At 35.1% G+C, this 18,671-nt stretch overlaps 1 protein-coding gene across 4 annotated transcripts; it reads right to left on the minus strand.

Annotated features, from left to right (window-relative positions):
- Positions 1-521: 521 nt before the first annotated feature.
- Positions 522-11,612, minus strand: LOC140014522 (aminodeoxychorismate synthase, chloroplastic-like). 4 transcript variants are annotated; one of them, XM_072065464.1, is made up of 14 exons: positions 11,455-11,612; positions 9,896-10,269; positions 8,794-8,925; positions 8,299-8,366; positions 7,875-7,939; positions 7,532-7,598; positions 6,461-6,748; positions 6,261-6,384; positions 4,705-4,976; positions 3,730-3,809; positions 3,516-3,618; positions 2,668-2,750; positions 1,692-1,787; positions 522-1,362 (listed from the first exon to the last, which is right to left on the minus strand). In XM_072065464.1, the coding sequence occupies exons 2-14, from the start codon at positions 10,203-10,205 to the stop codon at positions 870-872; spliced, it is 2,181 nt and encodes a 726-aa protein (XP_071921565.1). In that variant the 5' UTR covers positions 10,206-10,269; positions 11,455-11,612; the 3' UTR covers positions 522-869. The 4 variants fall into 4 exon arrangements, with proteins under 4 accessions (XP_071921565.1, XP_071921562.1, XP_071921563.1 ...); XM_072065461.1 differs by having other exon boundaries at positions 1,692-2,309; XM_072065462.1 differs by having other exon boundaries at positions 1,692-2,309; positions 9,896-10,099; positions 11,455-11,607.
- Positions 11,613-18,671: the final 7,059 nt, after the last annotated feature.

Genomic DNA, 18,671 nt, shown 5'->3' on the forward strand with positions numbered 1-18,671 from the left:
TATCACTCAATTAATATTTGTTAGATTTTAAGAAAATAAAAAAGAATTAAAATTCAATATTTATGAAAGAGATATATATCAATATACAACGATAAAGGTGAGATGAAAAGTGAGACAGAAGATCTATTGCAATCAGCAAATTGATTAGTGCTTCCGTGATTAAAGCACCCTCTTGCATTGACATTTCAGAGAAGTGTATATAGCCGTCAGAAAAAAGGTCTAGTTTTCTTCAAAGTTCTTAGCTTATTGAGTTAGTAACTGGTAGTAGTGAAAACTAGCAGGCTTGAAGAAGGATCATGCAACATACTAATTTTGTAGAACTGCAATGTCCTTGGACGAGTCTCATCAAATTCCCACAGGACCATAGACGAGGATTATACAACATGCTAATTGCTGATACATAAGCAGTTTAACTAACCTCTGTCTGCCACACTTAATCCTACCGAGATAATGCCATCAATCACTTGCATAAAAGCTCTAAATCATCCCTAGTATCAATAACAATCATTTCTGAGACAAAGTGAACAATGAAGCCATGGAAGTTTACCTTTTGCAGGTCCACTTAACTCCACACCTGTTAAATTTCAAAATTTCTAGAGATTGATATTACAGACACATGGAGGTCGGGAATCAGCACTGGAATGATGCTCTGCATAACCACATTTTCATGCCCCGACTCCCAGCAATTGTTTCCAAAAAAAATTCTATTTGTAGGTGTGATTTGCGTGAAGAGCCAAAATATTCCTTACCAGCTCTCCTAAAAGAATGACTAAACTATTGTGGTATTCTACAATTACCTCATCCCAACAATCCAGATTAGCACATCAGCAGCCCTTTCAAATATTTTTCTGAACTATGTACTATAAAACTTAGTGTGACTTGCTTTCGCAGTCGAAAACAGCACTAGCGGGAGCTCTTGTTTTCAGAATCATTTCTTTGTACTCTTCATCCGGACTTGAAAGAGCTGTAATGGCCCCTCCTGCTCCTATGGAAGCTTCATCCTCATGTATCACTACTGTTCTAATGACGATGTTAAGATCAAACGTTTGGTTGAATGAGAAAAACCCAATGCATCCAGAGTAGATGCCTCTGGAACAATTTTCTAGAGTGTCGAGAATTTCCATGGATCTCAGCTTTGGTGCACCTGTCATTGACCCGCCAGGGAATGCAGCTCTGACGCATTCAATTGCAGATACATTTGCTTGCTTCCTCCCCCGAATAGTACTCACCATAGTGTGAACTGTTGCATATGACTCCACTTCCATAAGATGGGGAACATGAACTGAACCAGGTTCGCATACACGTCCAAGATCATTCCTCAGAAGGTCGACAATCATCAGATTTTCAGCCTGATCCTTTTCACTGTGATTTTTTTTTTTTTTTTTTTGGGGGCAGGAGGGTTGGGGGGATGGGGCTAACATTAGTTGCATATTAAGCAGCCGAACAAATTGCCAACAATTAGTACCAGAACCATGTTGTCAAGAAACTCAGATGAGTATGAGAACCAATATAAACACAGAGCAATTATAACACAGAGGAAAAGGAAAGGGAAAGAAAATGATTGCTTTAGAAGTTTCTAGAGAAGCAGTTCAGATTTGAAAAGTTCAAGTAGCTAATAGCCAAATAAGCTAGAAAGATGAGGAAGTGGAAGAAGAAAACCAAGTTGCTGAAAAATAAACCAGATATATTACCTGTATTGCAATTGCAATTTAAGTAATTCATCTTCTTGTTTGGTAGATCCACGAGCTATAGTACCCTTGATAGGTTTTGCTTCCAAAATACCATGTCTGTCCAATCGAAGGAACCTCTCAGGAGAAGAACAACAGATGCACAGGTTTTGCTTTGAAAAATTGAGCCACGCAGCATATGGTGCAGGATTTTTTTCTCTAAGATTAAGATAAAGTCCCAATGGATCCATTTCCCCTATTTTCTTCTTCAACTGAGTCGTGAGACATAACTCGTAGCTTTCTCCATCTTTAATAAATTTTTGACAATTGTTGATGTCTTTCATATATTGCTCTCTAGATTTTCCAGCAGAAAAACCTAATTTCAATGGGTCATCTATTGAACCTTGAGACACTTGAAACATCAAACTTTTTGTTGTGGAATTTTCAATACTAAGAAGCTTCTGCTCAGCATCATCCAACCATGTACTAGCAGATGTGCCTTGCTCATGTATAGACAAAATATAGATATCATCCTTGTGATGGTCTATCACAACAAAATTATCTGAAAAGAAAAAACAAGCATCCGGGGCCCTTGATTTGTGACGGTTCAAGGCCATGCCACATTCAACTTTAAGATCATACCTGCATTAAGTGAATCTTTGATGTTGGCATAGAATTTACAGCCTTATAGAAATTGAGCATGAGAAAAGTTTTAAAATCATCACATTAGCCTGCAGAGCTTATTAATATCCTGGGTAGTACAACAAAGGATTTCATGGCAAGGGCAAAAAATGTGTGGACAAATAGCAAGGGGGGGAAACTATGAAATTTGCTTATAATAAGAAGAATTATGTCAAAGAAATTACTATATGTCATAGAAGTTTTCATCTTCTTAGGAACCTATGCTCTACAACCTTAAGAAAAAAAATATTTTACACATGGGCTTCCTCCTTTTACAGATATTATGAAGCATTTCAATCTGACATGATATGATACTTACCCAATATAGCCAACATAGCCACCATAAAAATCGAATGGTAATCCTTCAAAGTCCTTTTTGTCATAACGAAAGGAATGCAGCTCCTGATGCACAGATAAAAACATCTATTAAATAAAGATTATTTTGATATTAATATCCACATCTACCTTCTGTTAAGTTGCACAACAAAATTAGGAAATGCATGCTTGAGAATGCCCAAAAGAATGTAGGACATCAAAAGCACAGAGAGTAATAGCTGGACATTGAAAAGGCGTAATCTAACAATCTCATTCTAAAGGACATAACACAAATATGTGGGAAAATGAGTGACTGAAATGTAAGCTTATTAAGCTTATCAACCAGAAATATGATCTGATCAGCAATCAACATGAGATAATATTTTCATAAATATCCTCATAGACCAAAGTATGTGATGGGATAAAAAAGCAGGTGAAATGTCTTGCACTATACTGAGGTTTAAAGTCATTATAAGCACAGAAAACAGATAGCAAATAAACTATGTTTATGACCCAAAACAGAAAGACACAAAGGCATCAAACTTCATATTATAGTTTTCCCTGAAAGATATCCATGACACACATATTGGCAATTTCAATGGAGTCATACTGTCCACCACCCATGCCAGAAGTGATAGGAAGCTGAAAAGTTGGGATTCATAGCAAGGCCTGATCACCTCAAAAAGCAACACAAAAAGAGCATCACATACCTCTAAAAATTTACTGCTGTTGGACTATTTCTTCATCAGAACATTTGCTAATTCAACAATTCATGCATTGAATTCCAAAACTTGCATAATTTACTGCTTTTTGAAGTGCTGCACACCTTCATAAAGCAAACTTATAACATACCTTGTTCAAAAAATCAAAGAAGCCATCCTCTAAAATAATACTTTGGGTAAAGCCCTGGGCATCTTCAATTGATAGATACCCTCCACTTCTAAATTCTGCATCACTGGAATGAAAAAGAAGTCTCAAATGTAAAAAAGGATAATTGGAAAAGAAAAAGAAATAAAAGGACAATTCCGAATTAGACTACACAGAACAAATTTGCTATTATTCAAACCTTTCGTTTGACAGTCTAAAGGTAACTTGCTTCCACAAGGTGCCACCTTTTCCCCCCATAAATGAAAATCGAGCCCTTTCCTGAGTGATACAAAAGATTTAGAATCCAACACGTCAAACTAAAGACAACCATGATCCTCCAACTGTGATCATATCAAAATAACACCATTACTTAAGTCTTTGAAGCAAAGGGTAGGTAGTCTCATAGGGCCGTAAGGCAAAAAAGTTTGAAATTTGCAATCAACATGCAGGAGACATTTTCAATTCAAAGCAACAACTTACCCTAGTGTCAATCTCAAACCTCTGTCACTTTATGCAACTAGGTAAACATATATAATCTATTATAAAAGAGTAACTCATTACATCAGAAGAGTGTAAATGGTGTTAAAGCAGCCAGAGACAGTTTTAAGAATCAAGAGGCATATCTTATGCTGTTAGAATCACTAGCAAAGTGGTTTATAACAAAAACCAGAAAAAACAAAGCACTGTTTATCTGTAATTCCATTGTAAGGAGTTCGTAAGCATTTAATACTAATAATAAACATCACCAAAACGAAGCATGATTTTGGAGTTAGCATTCAACAACAGATAATGAACATTATTGATTAACAAGGGATACAAAAACATTCACATATTAAGTAAAAAATTCAGAACATAAAAAATCTGTCATCTCAGAATTTTCTATAAAATCAATCACCAAGTTGAAAACAATTTTGACTATATATACCCTGTGATAACACCAAAACTAAACCATTTGCCTCTCAGAAGCCATGGGTATGGTGATAAAAGAGCAGATCCATGACAAACTAAACCTACTAGTCATGCCTTCCACAAGTACTTGTAAGTATTTATGTTTTGCTCATTTAGATAATGGGAAAGGACTATGCACAGTAACTAAGAGGAAGAACGTCTGAAAATAAAATTAACTCTCTAAACATGTATAGCGAGCAAGACTTTCTGCAGGAAAAAAGAAGACCTTTTCCACAGACGAACTGTCCAGCCAGAAGGTGTTCTCAGCTTTAAAATCTCCAAAAAGTTTGCAGAAAATATCTCTAGCTCCACCGAGTCGGCCTGCTGGGGATGCCAATTTTCTCCATCTCAACTTCAGAAATTTCACATCATTGCTTAAATACTTTAGCTTTGGCATGTTGTAAAAATTAAAATGTTTAGCCTCATCCATTTTTTTCACCAAATGTCCTCTCATAACATCTTGAAAGAGATGGCTAACATCAGGCACCTGCATGCATGCTAAGTAAAGTTTACTGTTCAGACTGAATATGAGGCCATGACATAATCAAGTCAATCAACCAGAAAAGAAGAAATTCCAACTCTCAAAACATCCAGAACATATTGAACAGTCAAGCTAACCAAGCTACAGACATGGATGAAAACCAATGAGAAGAAAAAGAAGAAGAAGAAACACAGTGAGGTTAAAAAAAAAATAATAATAAAGGAACAGAGACCACAAATGACCCATGAACCAATAGAACTGATCCTTCGCCTGGTGGGCTTCTAAATTTAAATTCTTTCGTAAATCCTATATTAGGAATATAACTATCTGAAATTTCCATGATAGGAGCAAAGAATGGGGAATAATGGACTTCCATCTAGGACTTGCTAAATAGTTAAAAGCACAACTTCAGATGGGCTCCAAATGGTTCCCAAAGAAGGAAAGAGGAGGAGGAAATGACTTTACAATACTGTATGTAATATAGCTACATTTCGTAGTGCTGATACAGATCCCAACTACAGAGAATAAATGAATTAAATAAATTAGACAATCATGGTAATTCTCTAAAATGGTTAGTGGCTTCAAGGAAAGACATTCAAGTTAAAATTCATTTGAGTTTTGTAATTGCAGGGAATGAGAACAAAAGCTTTTGAACAAGTTGGAAACAGATAAAAAAGAGGCTTACATTCACAAATGGTAAGGTTAAAAAATTATAGTTCCATGTGCAATAATTCAATCTTAAAAATAAACCAGAAGTTTGTCTATCTAATTAGCCACTAAATTTATTGACCCTAGCAAACTTCAGGACTAATGAAATTCTAAGCTCCAAATCATATTAGAATTAGAAAAAAAGATGAAAAACCAATAATATATCCACCACCATACTACCTCTTCATCATACCATGTGTGTCTGGAAACTACTAAAATAAATTTTTTTGTCAGCTCTTAAGTTTTATTGAATCCCAAAGAAACAATTTGAGCAGCTTTATCACATTTTTTATGATGCAACATTAAGCCTGAACGTCATTGAACTCAAAGCAAAATATCTGTGTTGTCACATCAGATACTAGAATTTTTTTTTCCAGTAAATTATTTTTGCATCAATACTTTTCTTGATCCATCATGGATTTGACTTCATCAAAATCCAGTAGAGCTGATTGTTGCTTAACAAAATCCTTAGCACTACAGGAATCACAGCATAGTGTAAACAAACATCTCCTCCAATTATCATAATTCAAAAAAGAAAAAGAACAGAAAATGAAAATGCAAATGAAATTATTCTACTTTTGGAGGTACTTTACCAGCATAAACCTGTCCCTCAGGACTGGAAGATGATCTGAACCTGAACCAATAATCCTTTGTTATGTCAGCAAAGTTCTTGAATATTTGCCTCCCATGACCAGTTGCAACACTCTCTGGATGAAACTGGAGAGCAAGAACATGATTATAGATCTGGAAAACTAGGCCAGTTTGTGTATGATAGCACTAACCAAACACCTACCTGCAAACCATAATGAGGCCTAGTCGAGTGCATGATACCCATGAGGACTTTTTCACTCTTTGTTTCTTGAGGGTGACAAGAAGGCCATGATTTTCTTTCATTCAACTTTGTCGCTATGCAGTCAACGAACATTTGTTGGTCACCTTGTCTATCATGAGCGTCAGAGACAGAATCATATCCTTGGATACCAAGAAAAGGAACTACTTCAGGAGAAGAAGTCCATGCTATTGGTATAAGTTCCATTGGAAGGGATTGTGGATCAATAACAAGAGAATGATACCTAACAACCTACAAGAAAAAGCAACAGCAGTTTAGAATCATATCGTATTAAAATACATGATTGACATTTAAAATTTTCCTCTACTGTGTTAAAACCACATACTATCCCTTAAAACATACTATAACGAAACTCAACTGCTCTACCAAATAAGCAAGTTGAAAATAATTTTAAAAAAAAAGTTCACAAATTGAACGAGCAAGAAGTAAAACTAAACAAACCAAGACAGCTGAGATACACAATTTGACTAGGTTTTGAAGAATACATCTTGAAAACCATGATCACAGCTTGCAAAATGAGAAGATTAGTATAACATATCATGCATACCTTACATAAAGAGCACAGAATAACATTTTTTTCAGGTTTTTTTTTCTTCAACATACAGAGCATCTGGAGGAAAAAAATGGTGTAAAAATGAATTTACCAATGCATGTAGGGACTTGCAATAGTTATTAACTCTCTATAGAATCACTGGGAAGAATTTTCAAGTACTCATGCCATCATAAGCAAAACAGTGGAGAAAGTTCAAAATAAATGGCAATCTTCTAAGGTTAGTTACATGTACACAAAAAGAGAACTACGTGACTTCAAAACTAATGAGCATGGTCATTGAAACAAATTAAGTAGCGCTCTTGTCTTTTAGAGTAAATGTCTTGATCCATAGCATGACTCCTAGTGATTTAGATGCAAGCTAAACCTAAGAAAAGAACAAATGCCTAAAGCTGAAGTTATTATGCTTCACATTTTGTCCAAGAAATTCAAATACGCAAATTCACATGTGCTGTCTTGCTGACCTTAAATCCTGAATTTCTTCCAGAAGGGATATCATGGAACAGTCTACAACAGTTATGCTCAACGTCACTGTAAAAGAGATCAACAATAATAAAAGTTGTAATGCTATGCATTAATCAACAGACAGTATAACTACAAAAAGAAAATGCCATACACTTAGATGCTCAGCGTGTTACAAATTATAAATGAAAAAAGATTGAATAAATTCAAAAGAAAGATCCTGCATAATATTCTAAGCCTAAAAAATTGATTTGTTCCCCTGTCTACAGTAGCGGAGCATGTTTCTTTATGAAGTTGAACACAGAAAATTCCTAATCAAGCATGAAATCTTCAAAGTATCAATACCTTAGACGTCCATGAACAGGCACAGATGCACGAACAACTTTAGCTCCATGCACATATCCTAAAGCCTGTTGAACAAATAGACTGCAATATCACAAGTTCACCCTACAAACAGGTTTATTATTTTCTACTCCATTTTAATCAACTCACTCTAATTCAAATCCAAACTTTGCACCGTCTGTTACCTATGATGAAGCACGATGCAATCAACATACCACAATATGACGACTTTGCATGTAATAATGTAAATTAAATGCTTATAACAAATTTTTTTGAAAGGAGAAATATTTGACAAAAACAGTTGAACCTCAACTCTCAACTAAGGACAAGCATAATGGTGGATGGGCGGAAAATCCAGCTAGATGATAAAGAAAGAACAAAAGAATTTAGAAGACTAACTAGATAAGTTCACAATGAAGACGAATACCTGATGACCAAGACAGACACCTAAAATAGGGATGTCTCTGCACTCCAGTAGCACTCTAAGACATATTCCTGGTTATTGCAAGAAAATGAATGAGCATGCTCATAGATGATCCTACCACATTATATTATAGAGAAGAAAAGAAACATACATGTAAAGGTCAAATCTCCTGTAGCAGCAACTTGCATATCAGGATTAACTCAATGGACCTAACATGTGATGTTAAAGTTTTGACACCAACAGCGTTATGATAATAGAATTCTCTCTTTTTCTTACACATAAGCAAAATCCATAAAATGCCAAGATGAATCTGACTAACCAAGCAATACCAACGTATTCTGGACAATCACAAAGCCCCAAAAAAATAAAGGCAATGCATTTCGTCCTCAGTGAATGCAAACTATGTTAATTTTGTAAGAATATGTTAATCCAGACAGTAGGCATGCTTCTTTAAAGTCTAAAAGTACAGAGGGGTAGGTCATAGTGTTGGTATCTTACCTATGTCTGCAGAGCATGTCGGTGTGCCGGGGCCAGGTGATATGACAATATTATGAAATGCCTTTTCTTGATATAAAACACGATATGCATCTTCCCATGACCACTCATCATTCCGAATCACCACTGGAGGAACTGTGGAGTTCAGGGGCCAAAATGAAATGTTCAGTGTATGCCTAAAATATTGAACCCACTAGCTAAAATAAAAAGTGCATAACAACAAGATGTGATTGCCATACACAACAAGAAGTTGCAGCAAGATCCAACAATATGTTTGCTTTTACCAGCTTTTACTGAGACAACTGGAGAAAGACATAAACTGTGCTGGAGGCTAACCATAAAAAAGTAAATCAGGTTTGCAAAGCAGTTTAAAGACATATACAACCATGAAAGGGACTTCACATGATCCATTTCTCATGATAGAAATTATGAGTGGCAATGCAGGCACACCTTCCATCTTTCGCAGGTACACTGGGCTTCATACACAAGACTGTCCTAGATGTATCACCATAATTGTTTTTTATTTCTAAAATCACTTTCTAATGTCTCTGAAAGTTGCTATTAACCAGATCCTTACTGGATGTGGCGAAAATGGTAAATGTAAAACTAATATCAGTGTTAGGAGAATAAGTCACTGAGGCTGATGATATCAAAAGGCAACTCTTTTCCCTCAAGAGGTCCACTCATACATCTGTATTAGATTCTGTAGAAGAAACATGATTGGGGAGGTTATCTGCCTATGGGAAAGGAATAATAAAAAACATGCATATTTGAGCTTGGAAAACCTGCAAACAAGACTTTTCTCTTCGCATTTTTATCCCATTGTATCATATAGCTAAACTTCAGATTATAAGGTGGTATATTCACAAAAGTCAATCACCTGGACTGAGCAGAGCATCTAACCACAACCTTATAAGCATGCCAATACACAAGAATCAGCTTTCGACCGCATTCAGTTTAGCAGATTAATGTTTAACTATCTTCATGTGCAGCTATACAGGAAACCACTATTCACAAACAGAAACTACAAAATCTAAGCATATCAAGTAACTTAACAAACTTATTGGTATGGGGCACAGAAGACAGCAAGAGAATAACAGCATACCACCATTGACAATGGACAGTTCCTGGAATATATTGTAGGTATAACTATCATAGTTGTCAATCAACAACGTCCGGATGAACTGTAACTTCCGATTTTTTCCCTCTAGCTGTGCCTTTCTTGGAAAGGATTCCTCCAAATGATGAGGTATCAAATGGCTGGAAACAAGAACATTCCCCACAACACGTTTTTGCATCCGAGCATTATCTTTGCCAAAAGATTTTAAAGGCATCAAATAAAGATTTCGGCCTTGGAGACTCTCGCATGAAGAAAATGCTATCTCAGATGACATTGAGCACATAGAGACGTTCATTTTTTTCTTTAAGAGAAAAACAATACCAAAATTGTCAAGAAAATCTCCCCTACCTCTAGCCCTTCTGCAACAAACAAGTTAAGACAGTTAGATATGTCTTACAGCCTTCAGTATCACTTTTAATTACTCAATAACCAATAAACGGAGCTCAATCTTTTGATTGAAAAGGTCAAGCACAGCAAATACATCAAATAAAACATTTTTCTACAAAGAATAACCGAACTTCAGCAGTACACTCTTTTAATGCTTTGCATCAGGAATACAAAAGCAAAAAGCAACACCAGAAATGAGCTCCTATGAGTATAAACTGCAAAACAGTTCATGCTCTCCCCTAGCCAGGAAAAAAGAAAAAAAAAATAAAAGAACATTAAAATAAAAGATTGCTTTCCCATTTTCACATTTGCAATATACAGATGTGAAACTGCCAATGAAATGGAACAAGTTTATTTGAAAAGCAAAAGTACCAGTTTCATCCCTTAAGACCAAGAGAAACGAAACAATCAAATTCCCAATTCAACGATTGCTCTTTCAAGTTATAAGCTAAATGAAACATGTCTTTAATGACTAACGCTCTTCATTAGTAAGGCTCCCGACCAGTTTCCCCCTTTCAAACAGTTGACACCTGCCTGACTTCCAACCCTTTGACAACCCTTAAGAAAAGATTGATGTCCACAAGCGTACGAAACTATAAAAGAATTCCTCGTCACATTACACCAACACAAGGAAACAAAGCATCTCAGCATATCTCTGAAGTTAAGCATGTTCATTTGAACTATGTTTTCATGCAATTGAGTGACTCAAAAATTCCAATGCAAGATGCATATCGCAAAGACGACCTTATAAGAATACAATTTGTATTCCTACTATACACTCTTCAATTTAAATACGAGCAATCAAAAAATATGAACAAAGTATGTGATTAACCACTTTTCATTCCGTTCTTCTGCTGTCGTGTAGATTACAAACTGATCAGCAGGCTAACCATTAAATGCCATTCTTTTTTTAAAAAAAAAATAAATTGAGAGTATAACTACTACTAATACACTTCACGAATGCCATAAAGCAAAAGTTTCAATACGAGGAACAACGCTGATTAATCAAGCAGGATTGAGCAACTCATGAAACCTTAAAGGAATTAGATCTTAACATTTCAATGAAGGAACGCAACGTGCATGCATCAGATGTAATACATATAAATATTCCTCAAACAAACGAGGGGCAGATCTTGAAGATTTCGCATAAAGCTTACCTCAGAACTCAGAAGAAGCGGCACACGAGAGAGAGAGAGATATATGTGTGTGTGTGTGTATATAAAACAAACGGCAAGGAAATCTGTTTCTTTATGCTTAAAAGGCTGTAATTTTTTATATTCCTTAATTAATGAGTGGAGTACAGTACTAAGATATTTACTGGGCTTTTCTATTTATAGGTGAAGTGGGTGGGTGAGGATTGAGGAAAAGGAGAAGCATCTGTAGCCACCGTTTTTTTTTCAAAGGAGAGGCGGTTCATATTTTGACGCTAGAATAAACTCGACGACAAGGGACGGCTAAATCAAGAAAATCTAGTAGTAGTTGTTTAGTTCCACACTGCTTCTTTGGCTTAGACTTCATTTGGACATCCTTCAAAAAAAAAAGAAAAGTGAGACTTCTTTTGGACAATTTTAGCTCGAAGTCATTGAGGGTTTACATGATATCGATTTGGCCATCTATGTTCATATATTTGGTGAATTTTCTCTACATAATTTAGCTAAAGTTTCAATCTTTGCCTATTATGACTTGTTAAAAGGCGTTGAAAGCCAATGTTCTCGGATTGTGAAATAGTGTATGTTTGTAGTCCAATAGAACACTCTACTATTTAAGTTTGTTTGATTATTAATGCAACAATTTTAGAAATCGATTTAAAGTTAAACTTATTATTCTTTACAGCGAATGTGAAAAATATTTTTATTATGTTTGAGTTCATAGAGCTTGAAAATCTTGATATATTACACAAAGTTATAAACATATAATCATGTTCGTGCCTAGATTAATTACTTGATATATTAGCCTTGAACGAGCTCTTATAGGACTAAGTTGGATTCGAGTATCAAGTAATTTATTCTATTTTCCTGTCCTCAAAATTACTAGTAGAACTACTTTTTTTTTTAAATTTTGAAACTGTAATGATTTTTATAATTTCATGGTTAGTTTCATTACTTAAATCTTAGTTTAAGGTGACAAGATAAAATGCATGTGTGTATCAACACGAACATGTGCATGTTTGTATATACACATATTGTAGAATAAACAAATATAAGAATGGTGAGATAAGAGTATCTATAACCTTTTTGGACATCAAATCACAATTTTATTCATGGCATCATTACAAATATCATGAATATTATTAACAAGATAGTTTATTAAGAAGAGAAAATTTTGGAGCCAAAACAAAATAACAATTTTAGAGTACTATTTCAACTTCTATTTTTCTATTCGTCCGAGTTGTTTTGCATTTCAAGAAATGAAGCATGTACAATAATGGATTTGAATACTAGTAATGTTAGTCAAGCTTGTTTATGCTAAACAACTAGTATCAATAGCCATTTTCAGATGATAAAAACCATGAGTATCTGGTTGAAACAATGAGAGAATCAGAGAGGAAAAATATCCAAAATTGAACTCGAGAATGGCCAAATTTTAATTAAATAAAAATCTAGGGGGCAAAGGCCAATTTACTTTAGGCCTACCCATATAACCTATCACAGGAGTCTGTACTCACATCGATGGAGTCTGTACTCACATCGATCCCCCTCCCCTTCCCCTTAGACTAGGCTAGATTAGGTTATAGGACATCTATCGTTTCGACAAAAAAAAAAATAATAACCTATCACAGAATAAAGTAACGTAAACAAATTGCGAGATGTGTCTCAACGAAAAAGCATTATGGCGCAAACTTAAACTACCAACCACCAATCAAATGTACGACGTCGTTAACCAACTAATTTCCATATTCGGATACCACCATAATCAGATTTTGACCTCCTACCGAAAAAAATCCTTATACTATATAAGAACGAGTTTAGGATTATATTTCAACCGCAGAGATGAGACTATTTTGGGAATGTGAGAGTGTTTAAAAAGTAATTGGAACATTGAGTACAAGTCATTATAGCTTTAATTTCACTATAATTACTTATATAACCTTTCAGACATTTAATATTAGGGGCAGGTTTGGTATGTTACAATGTTTGGTGCTAAATTGAGTATCAAGTACAACTGAATAAAACTTGTGTTTTGATAGAATTACATAAAAGTCCTTTATTAATTTATTATACTAACATCCAAGCCTTCCAATTTCCTGAAACCTTTTTCATCCGTTAAGAAATTAATTGGATGTTTACATAATTGGATTTTAATTATAATTAATTAACTTAATTATTATCTAAACAATCATTATCATATTTATGTCCTCATGTTTAGCCGATACCCTTTCTTCTTTTTCGGTTTCACCTCTTTGGTTTTATTATGGCTATTAAATATTTGGTGGAATGCATAGCTTTTCCTTTAAATTGAGGTGAGTTCTTTGGGTTTGTTTTCTTCGATTGTAGTTTTTTTTTTCTGATGATTGGTTTATTCAAGAACTGCATATAGTTTGCCTTTTGATACTTTTAATTCCAAAAACTGACTAATTGTATTGTTTTCCTTAGTAGATCTCAGAGATTCTGTCTCTGATCAAAGTACAATTTGAGATAATGTTGTCACTTTCTAAAATAATCAGAAAAGCAATTTTATCATCTTCTCCTTCTCGGCCAAGGTATTATCTCTTTATTTAAGTCAAATAACCTTAATTCTCATGAACTTTCTCCTATTGTTCTTGACTCCAAGGATTTGTTGACTACATTCCAGCAGTTATGGTTCAAGTAGTTATTTTTTCATGTAATATGATTTGGAATTCAGCTTGTGTTTATTTTAATTGAAAATTTTATGATTGTAAAATTTATTAACTTAGAATTTTGTACTTCATTGAAACTAAAAAAGAAAATTAATCATGCTACATAGTACTAAGATGTCATTTGTACTCTATTTGCTTTCCATGTTATGATCTCGTTCCTGTATTATACTGTTTATATAGTTTCAAATACAAAAAATTTACTTTTTTATGCTATCTAAAAGAATTTGTAGTGAATCTTCACTACAAGAAAATTGTTCATCAGTGACAACACAAAGTCATCACAGAACATACAAATATCGTCACAAATACCTTTTATTGACGACTTTTTGATCGTCACAAGGTCGTCACTAAATAGTTGTCATTAGTGACGACAACTTTAAGTAGAGCAATTTTGACAAAAGATCAAGTCGTCAATAAAACACTTCCAGATTGTCGTCACTAATGACAACTATTTAGTGACGACCTGAAATGTCGTCACTAAATAGTTGTCATTAGTGACAACAATCCGGAAGTGTTTTATTGACGAATTGACCTTTTGTCAAAAATGTTCTACTTAAGGTCGTCACTAAAAAGCACCGAAAGCCATTGTATATAACTATTTTACTGACAACAATTGTCGTCACAAATGTAGCTTAGATTTAGTGACAGTCTCTGTTGTCACAAGGAGTTTTTATTTTCTATTTTGTGACAACTTTTTTTTGTCATTAGATAATTTCTCAATAGCTTAATAGTCATAATTTGGCTTGTAATCATTGCTAAATCATTGATTTTAAACAAATCATACAAATAAACATGAACGATTGATAACCAAAAATATTTGCATTAGATTACATGGTAATAATATAGCATTCTCAAATGCCAAATTCAAGTGTACATTATCCAACTAATGCCTACAAAAATAACATTTGTTCAAAATATCACTTGTACATAAGGTACATTTACAAAAGCAATCACAATTTAAGAAATTGAAGAACATCTAAATGAACCACTCCATGAGCAAAAGGCAATTTTGTCTTCAACATTCTTCAACCATAACCATAGATATCTTCCAAAAGCTAGTATAAATAGCATTTATCTGTCATAAAAGAGTAAAAGAAGTAGGTAAGGGGAGGAGTACAATAATAAAGAACAAGTAATGAGACTTAGATTATTAAGACAAAAATTACAATTCATTAAGAATCTCATATAATTTGGGCCCACATATTACAACACCAGCAAGAAGTTAGAAATCACAGTCCAATCTATACAAATACAACACTGCATAAGCTCAACTAAAGAGCTCTCTAAAACAGTTTTTTTTTTTATTTTCTTTCTTCTTCTTTAAATAGCTCAACTTATTGAACAATTAAATTGGACTCCCACAGTAATTATTGTTTAATCTTTATGCTTTTGGTTGTTTATATATTAAAACACAGAAAGCAACTTATTGTACGAGGTGTGAATACAGGAGGTACTAGCCCTCTTTGATTTTAGGAGTTTATGCTTCATAAATCATGAAGGAAATGATGCCTCTGTAGGATTAAACTGTGCAAAGAGAATGAGCTATTTGCCTCACAATGTGAAAGTGAAGACCACCTAAACTGGTGAAACCAATCAAAGTTCACAAACGCCCCCTTTGCATTATATTCATTTCTTTCAAGTCACTACATAGGCAAAAAGAAGACTGCTATCCATGCATGGTCTGTCGCTTGTACTTAGAAATAATATACTATTGCAAATGAACAATCAGATTTTTACCTCTCTATTGATAAACTAACAGCACTATATACATGATACCTAGATATTTCCCAAAGAATAAGTTCAGATAACAATAATGCATAACATCAGCCCCAAAAAATGCTATTACCATATTGTTGGTAATATGTCTAGTTAAACTAACCTAAGAGGATCTCCACAAGAATAACCGGTAAATCAGAAATATGTACTGTTACAAGCACATATTCCAGAAGATAACCATTTAGCACATGTACAAATCTTATGCACAAGGAACCTGATGAACGAAGCATAACCTATTTCCTTTTTTTCTTTTTTAGCTTATTTTAATCATTACTTCTCTTACTTCTCAAAGGTCATCCTCAGTTTTCCTTACCATTCTAAATACGGCCAGATCTGCTTCCAAAAAATTTCTGATCTTTTATATAACAATACGATACAACAATCAATGAGTATGCGTCCAAACACAAAGTTTCGCATACAGCTAGTCTTCCAATAATATGTAAATCACGTAAGAAAGTTTCCTACTTGTGGTATAAGAGTTAAAAAGGTTCACTTGAATGCGTAATATCAAAATGTATTCAACCAACTACAAAAGGATTAAGTTAGACTGGATTCCCTCAAGGTTTGCCAGGTACTCTTTCCTCTCCCTTCACCTCACCTCCTCGGCTGTCTTATCTCTTCCCCTTGAAGACCCCCCACCTTTTGGCCAGTCTAGTGAGGAACCATCTCAGACCATAAAGTGAAAAAAAATATATAAATAAATGCGACAACGTGTACAGCCTCTTTCTCTTTCACATACTAGCACACTTTCATACATGCACACAGCCTCTTTCTCTTTCACATACACGCACACACATATAGTCTCTCTCACGCACACTTTCTCTCTCTCTTTGACACACACACTCTCTCCCTCTCACATATACTCTCTCTCTCTCTCTCTCTCAGGCACACTTGTCTCTCCTCTCTCTCTCTCTCACACGCTAACATTTGTTGTTTAGCATATTTTATTTCAAACATAACTCGCTTATTATACATAGACATGCATTTTTGTTCCCAACATGCATTTGCATACATAGACACCATACACTATTCTGGATCTTTAGGGAAATCTAGCTAACTTGGTCAACATTCAAGCTAGTTTATGTTTTCTTGGACCCAAAAATGCAAACTCAACACCAAACATTCTATTTTTTCTTTCAACATAAGATGAAACAGCAATTTATGTGCAAAAACTCAGTGAGCAGAGAGGAAAACAGCAATAAGAATGCAGCAGCTTTTTGCTTCTTTCATTTTAGCTTAGATATATTCATGCCAAACAGTTCAAAAAACCAAACATGCTTGATTTATGTAACTTTGGATCAACAACATGTAACCCCAAGCATCATTTTCCGAATAGCATCAGATCAAAAGACAAACCCGAATAGCAGGTAGTGAAACAAACCCGAATGGCAGAAATCTAGCCAATCTCAATGACATATATGATATTCAAATCAAATTTTCACAGTCATCAACCAGACTCAAATGCGTGAACTTGGGACAGGGAGAGGAAGAAATAAAATGCAGCTACATGATATGAACATCCACTTCTAACTCAACCACTTTCGAGAAAGCATATCAAAGTCCGGACATGTCACCAAAACAGAATCACCCAACAAACTCTCCACCCATTTTATTTTATTAGCAGTCGTGTAGCTCAGCTGAACCACACTCCAAGCAAACAACAAAAACTGGACACTTGAAGTTAATCAACCCCAAAAATCCATCGGAAACACAGGCATTCAATCCAAATTTTGGTTATTCGGACAAACAAAAAACCAACCGAATGTTCATCATTTATTTTTTCACACGTAAAAATGCAGACCAGTTATCTTTCAATTAGAAAACTCAGTTGGGCATTTCATCGAACATGTTAGGGGCATTGGAAACTTCACTACTTCCTTACTCAATTGAAGCTATAATTGGCCCCAAAATTTTCAGCAAACCCAAAATTTCAGTCCAATCAACATCCAGAAAAAGCCATGAACAATTGACATGAAATTTGAAACAAAAAACTAACAGCAAACATGGCATGTTCATCGGCAGACATGCTCCGAAAACTTTCAGAGTTTGTATTCGAATGAAAAAACTGAAATGTAAAGGAGAAGATTAACTTACAGTGATCTCTCACGGTGGAGGTTCGTGGATGACAGTGGCGGATTCCGACGGAATGTGGCGGCTCCGCCTGGTCTTTCTCCCTCTAGTTTTTCCTTCGCTTTCGTTTCTGCTCCAACCGACAACTTCCTCCCTCTCTCACTCCTTACCACCGCCTCCCTTTCCTTATCCTCTGTTTTTCGACTTTTTCCTCTGTTTTTCTGCTTCCCCAAACCTCAGCCGAAGCTCCCTCTATCTCTGTTTCTTCCTTTCAGCCCCTAGCTCTCCCTTGCTTTCTTTTGGTTTCTTTTCCTATGTTTCAGTTTTACGCTTTCCTGTTCTCTCCTCTAGCCCTTTCTCTCTTTTGTCCGTTTTTTCTTAGCTCTATCCGTCGCCCCCTCCTCTTAGCTTACTCCTCTCTCCTCTGAAACCTTCCCTCTCTGATTTTTTGTTTTTCTTTCTTTTCAGCTCGCCGTAGCTTTCCTTTTTCCTCCTTTTTGTTTCCTACCCTTAGCAGCCGTCCGCCGCCACTCTCTCTGTTTTCCTCAACCTCCCGAAGCTTTCTTCCCCCTTTTTCTTTTCTGTTTCTTTCTTTCCCTTTGTTTTTCCTCTAGCCTCAGACCAAGCTCCCCTCTCTAATTGTTCTTTTTCCTCTCGCCCGTTGTTCCCTTCAGCTCCCTCTATTTCCTC

Source organism: Coffea arabica, chromosome 9e, assembly GCF_036785885.1.
Source record: "Coffea arabica cultivar ET-39 chromosome 9e, Coffea Arabica ET-39 HiFi, whole genome shotgun sequence".
Lineage (NCBI taxonomy): Eukaryota > Viridiplantae > Streptophyta > Magnoliopsida > Gentianales > Rubiaceae > Coffea > Coffea arabica.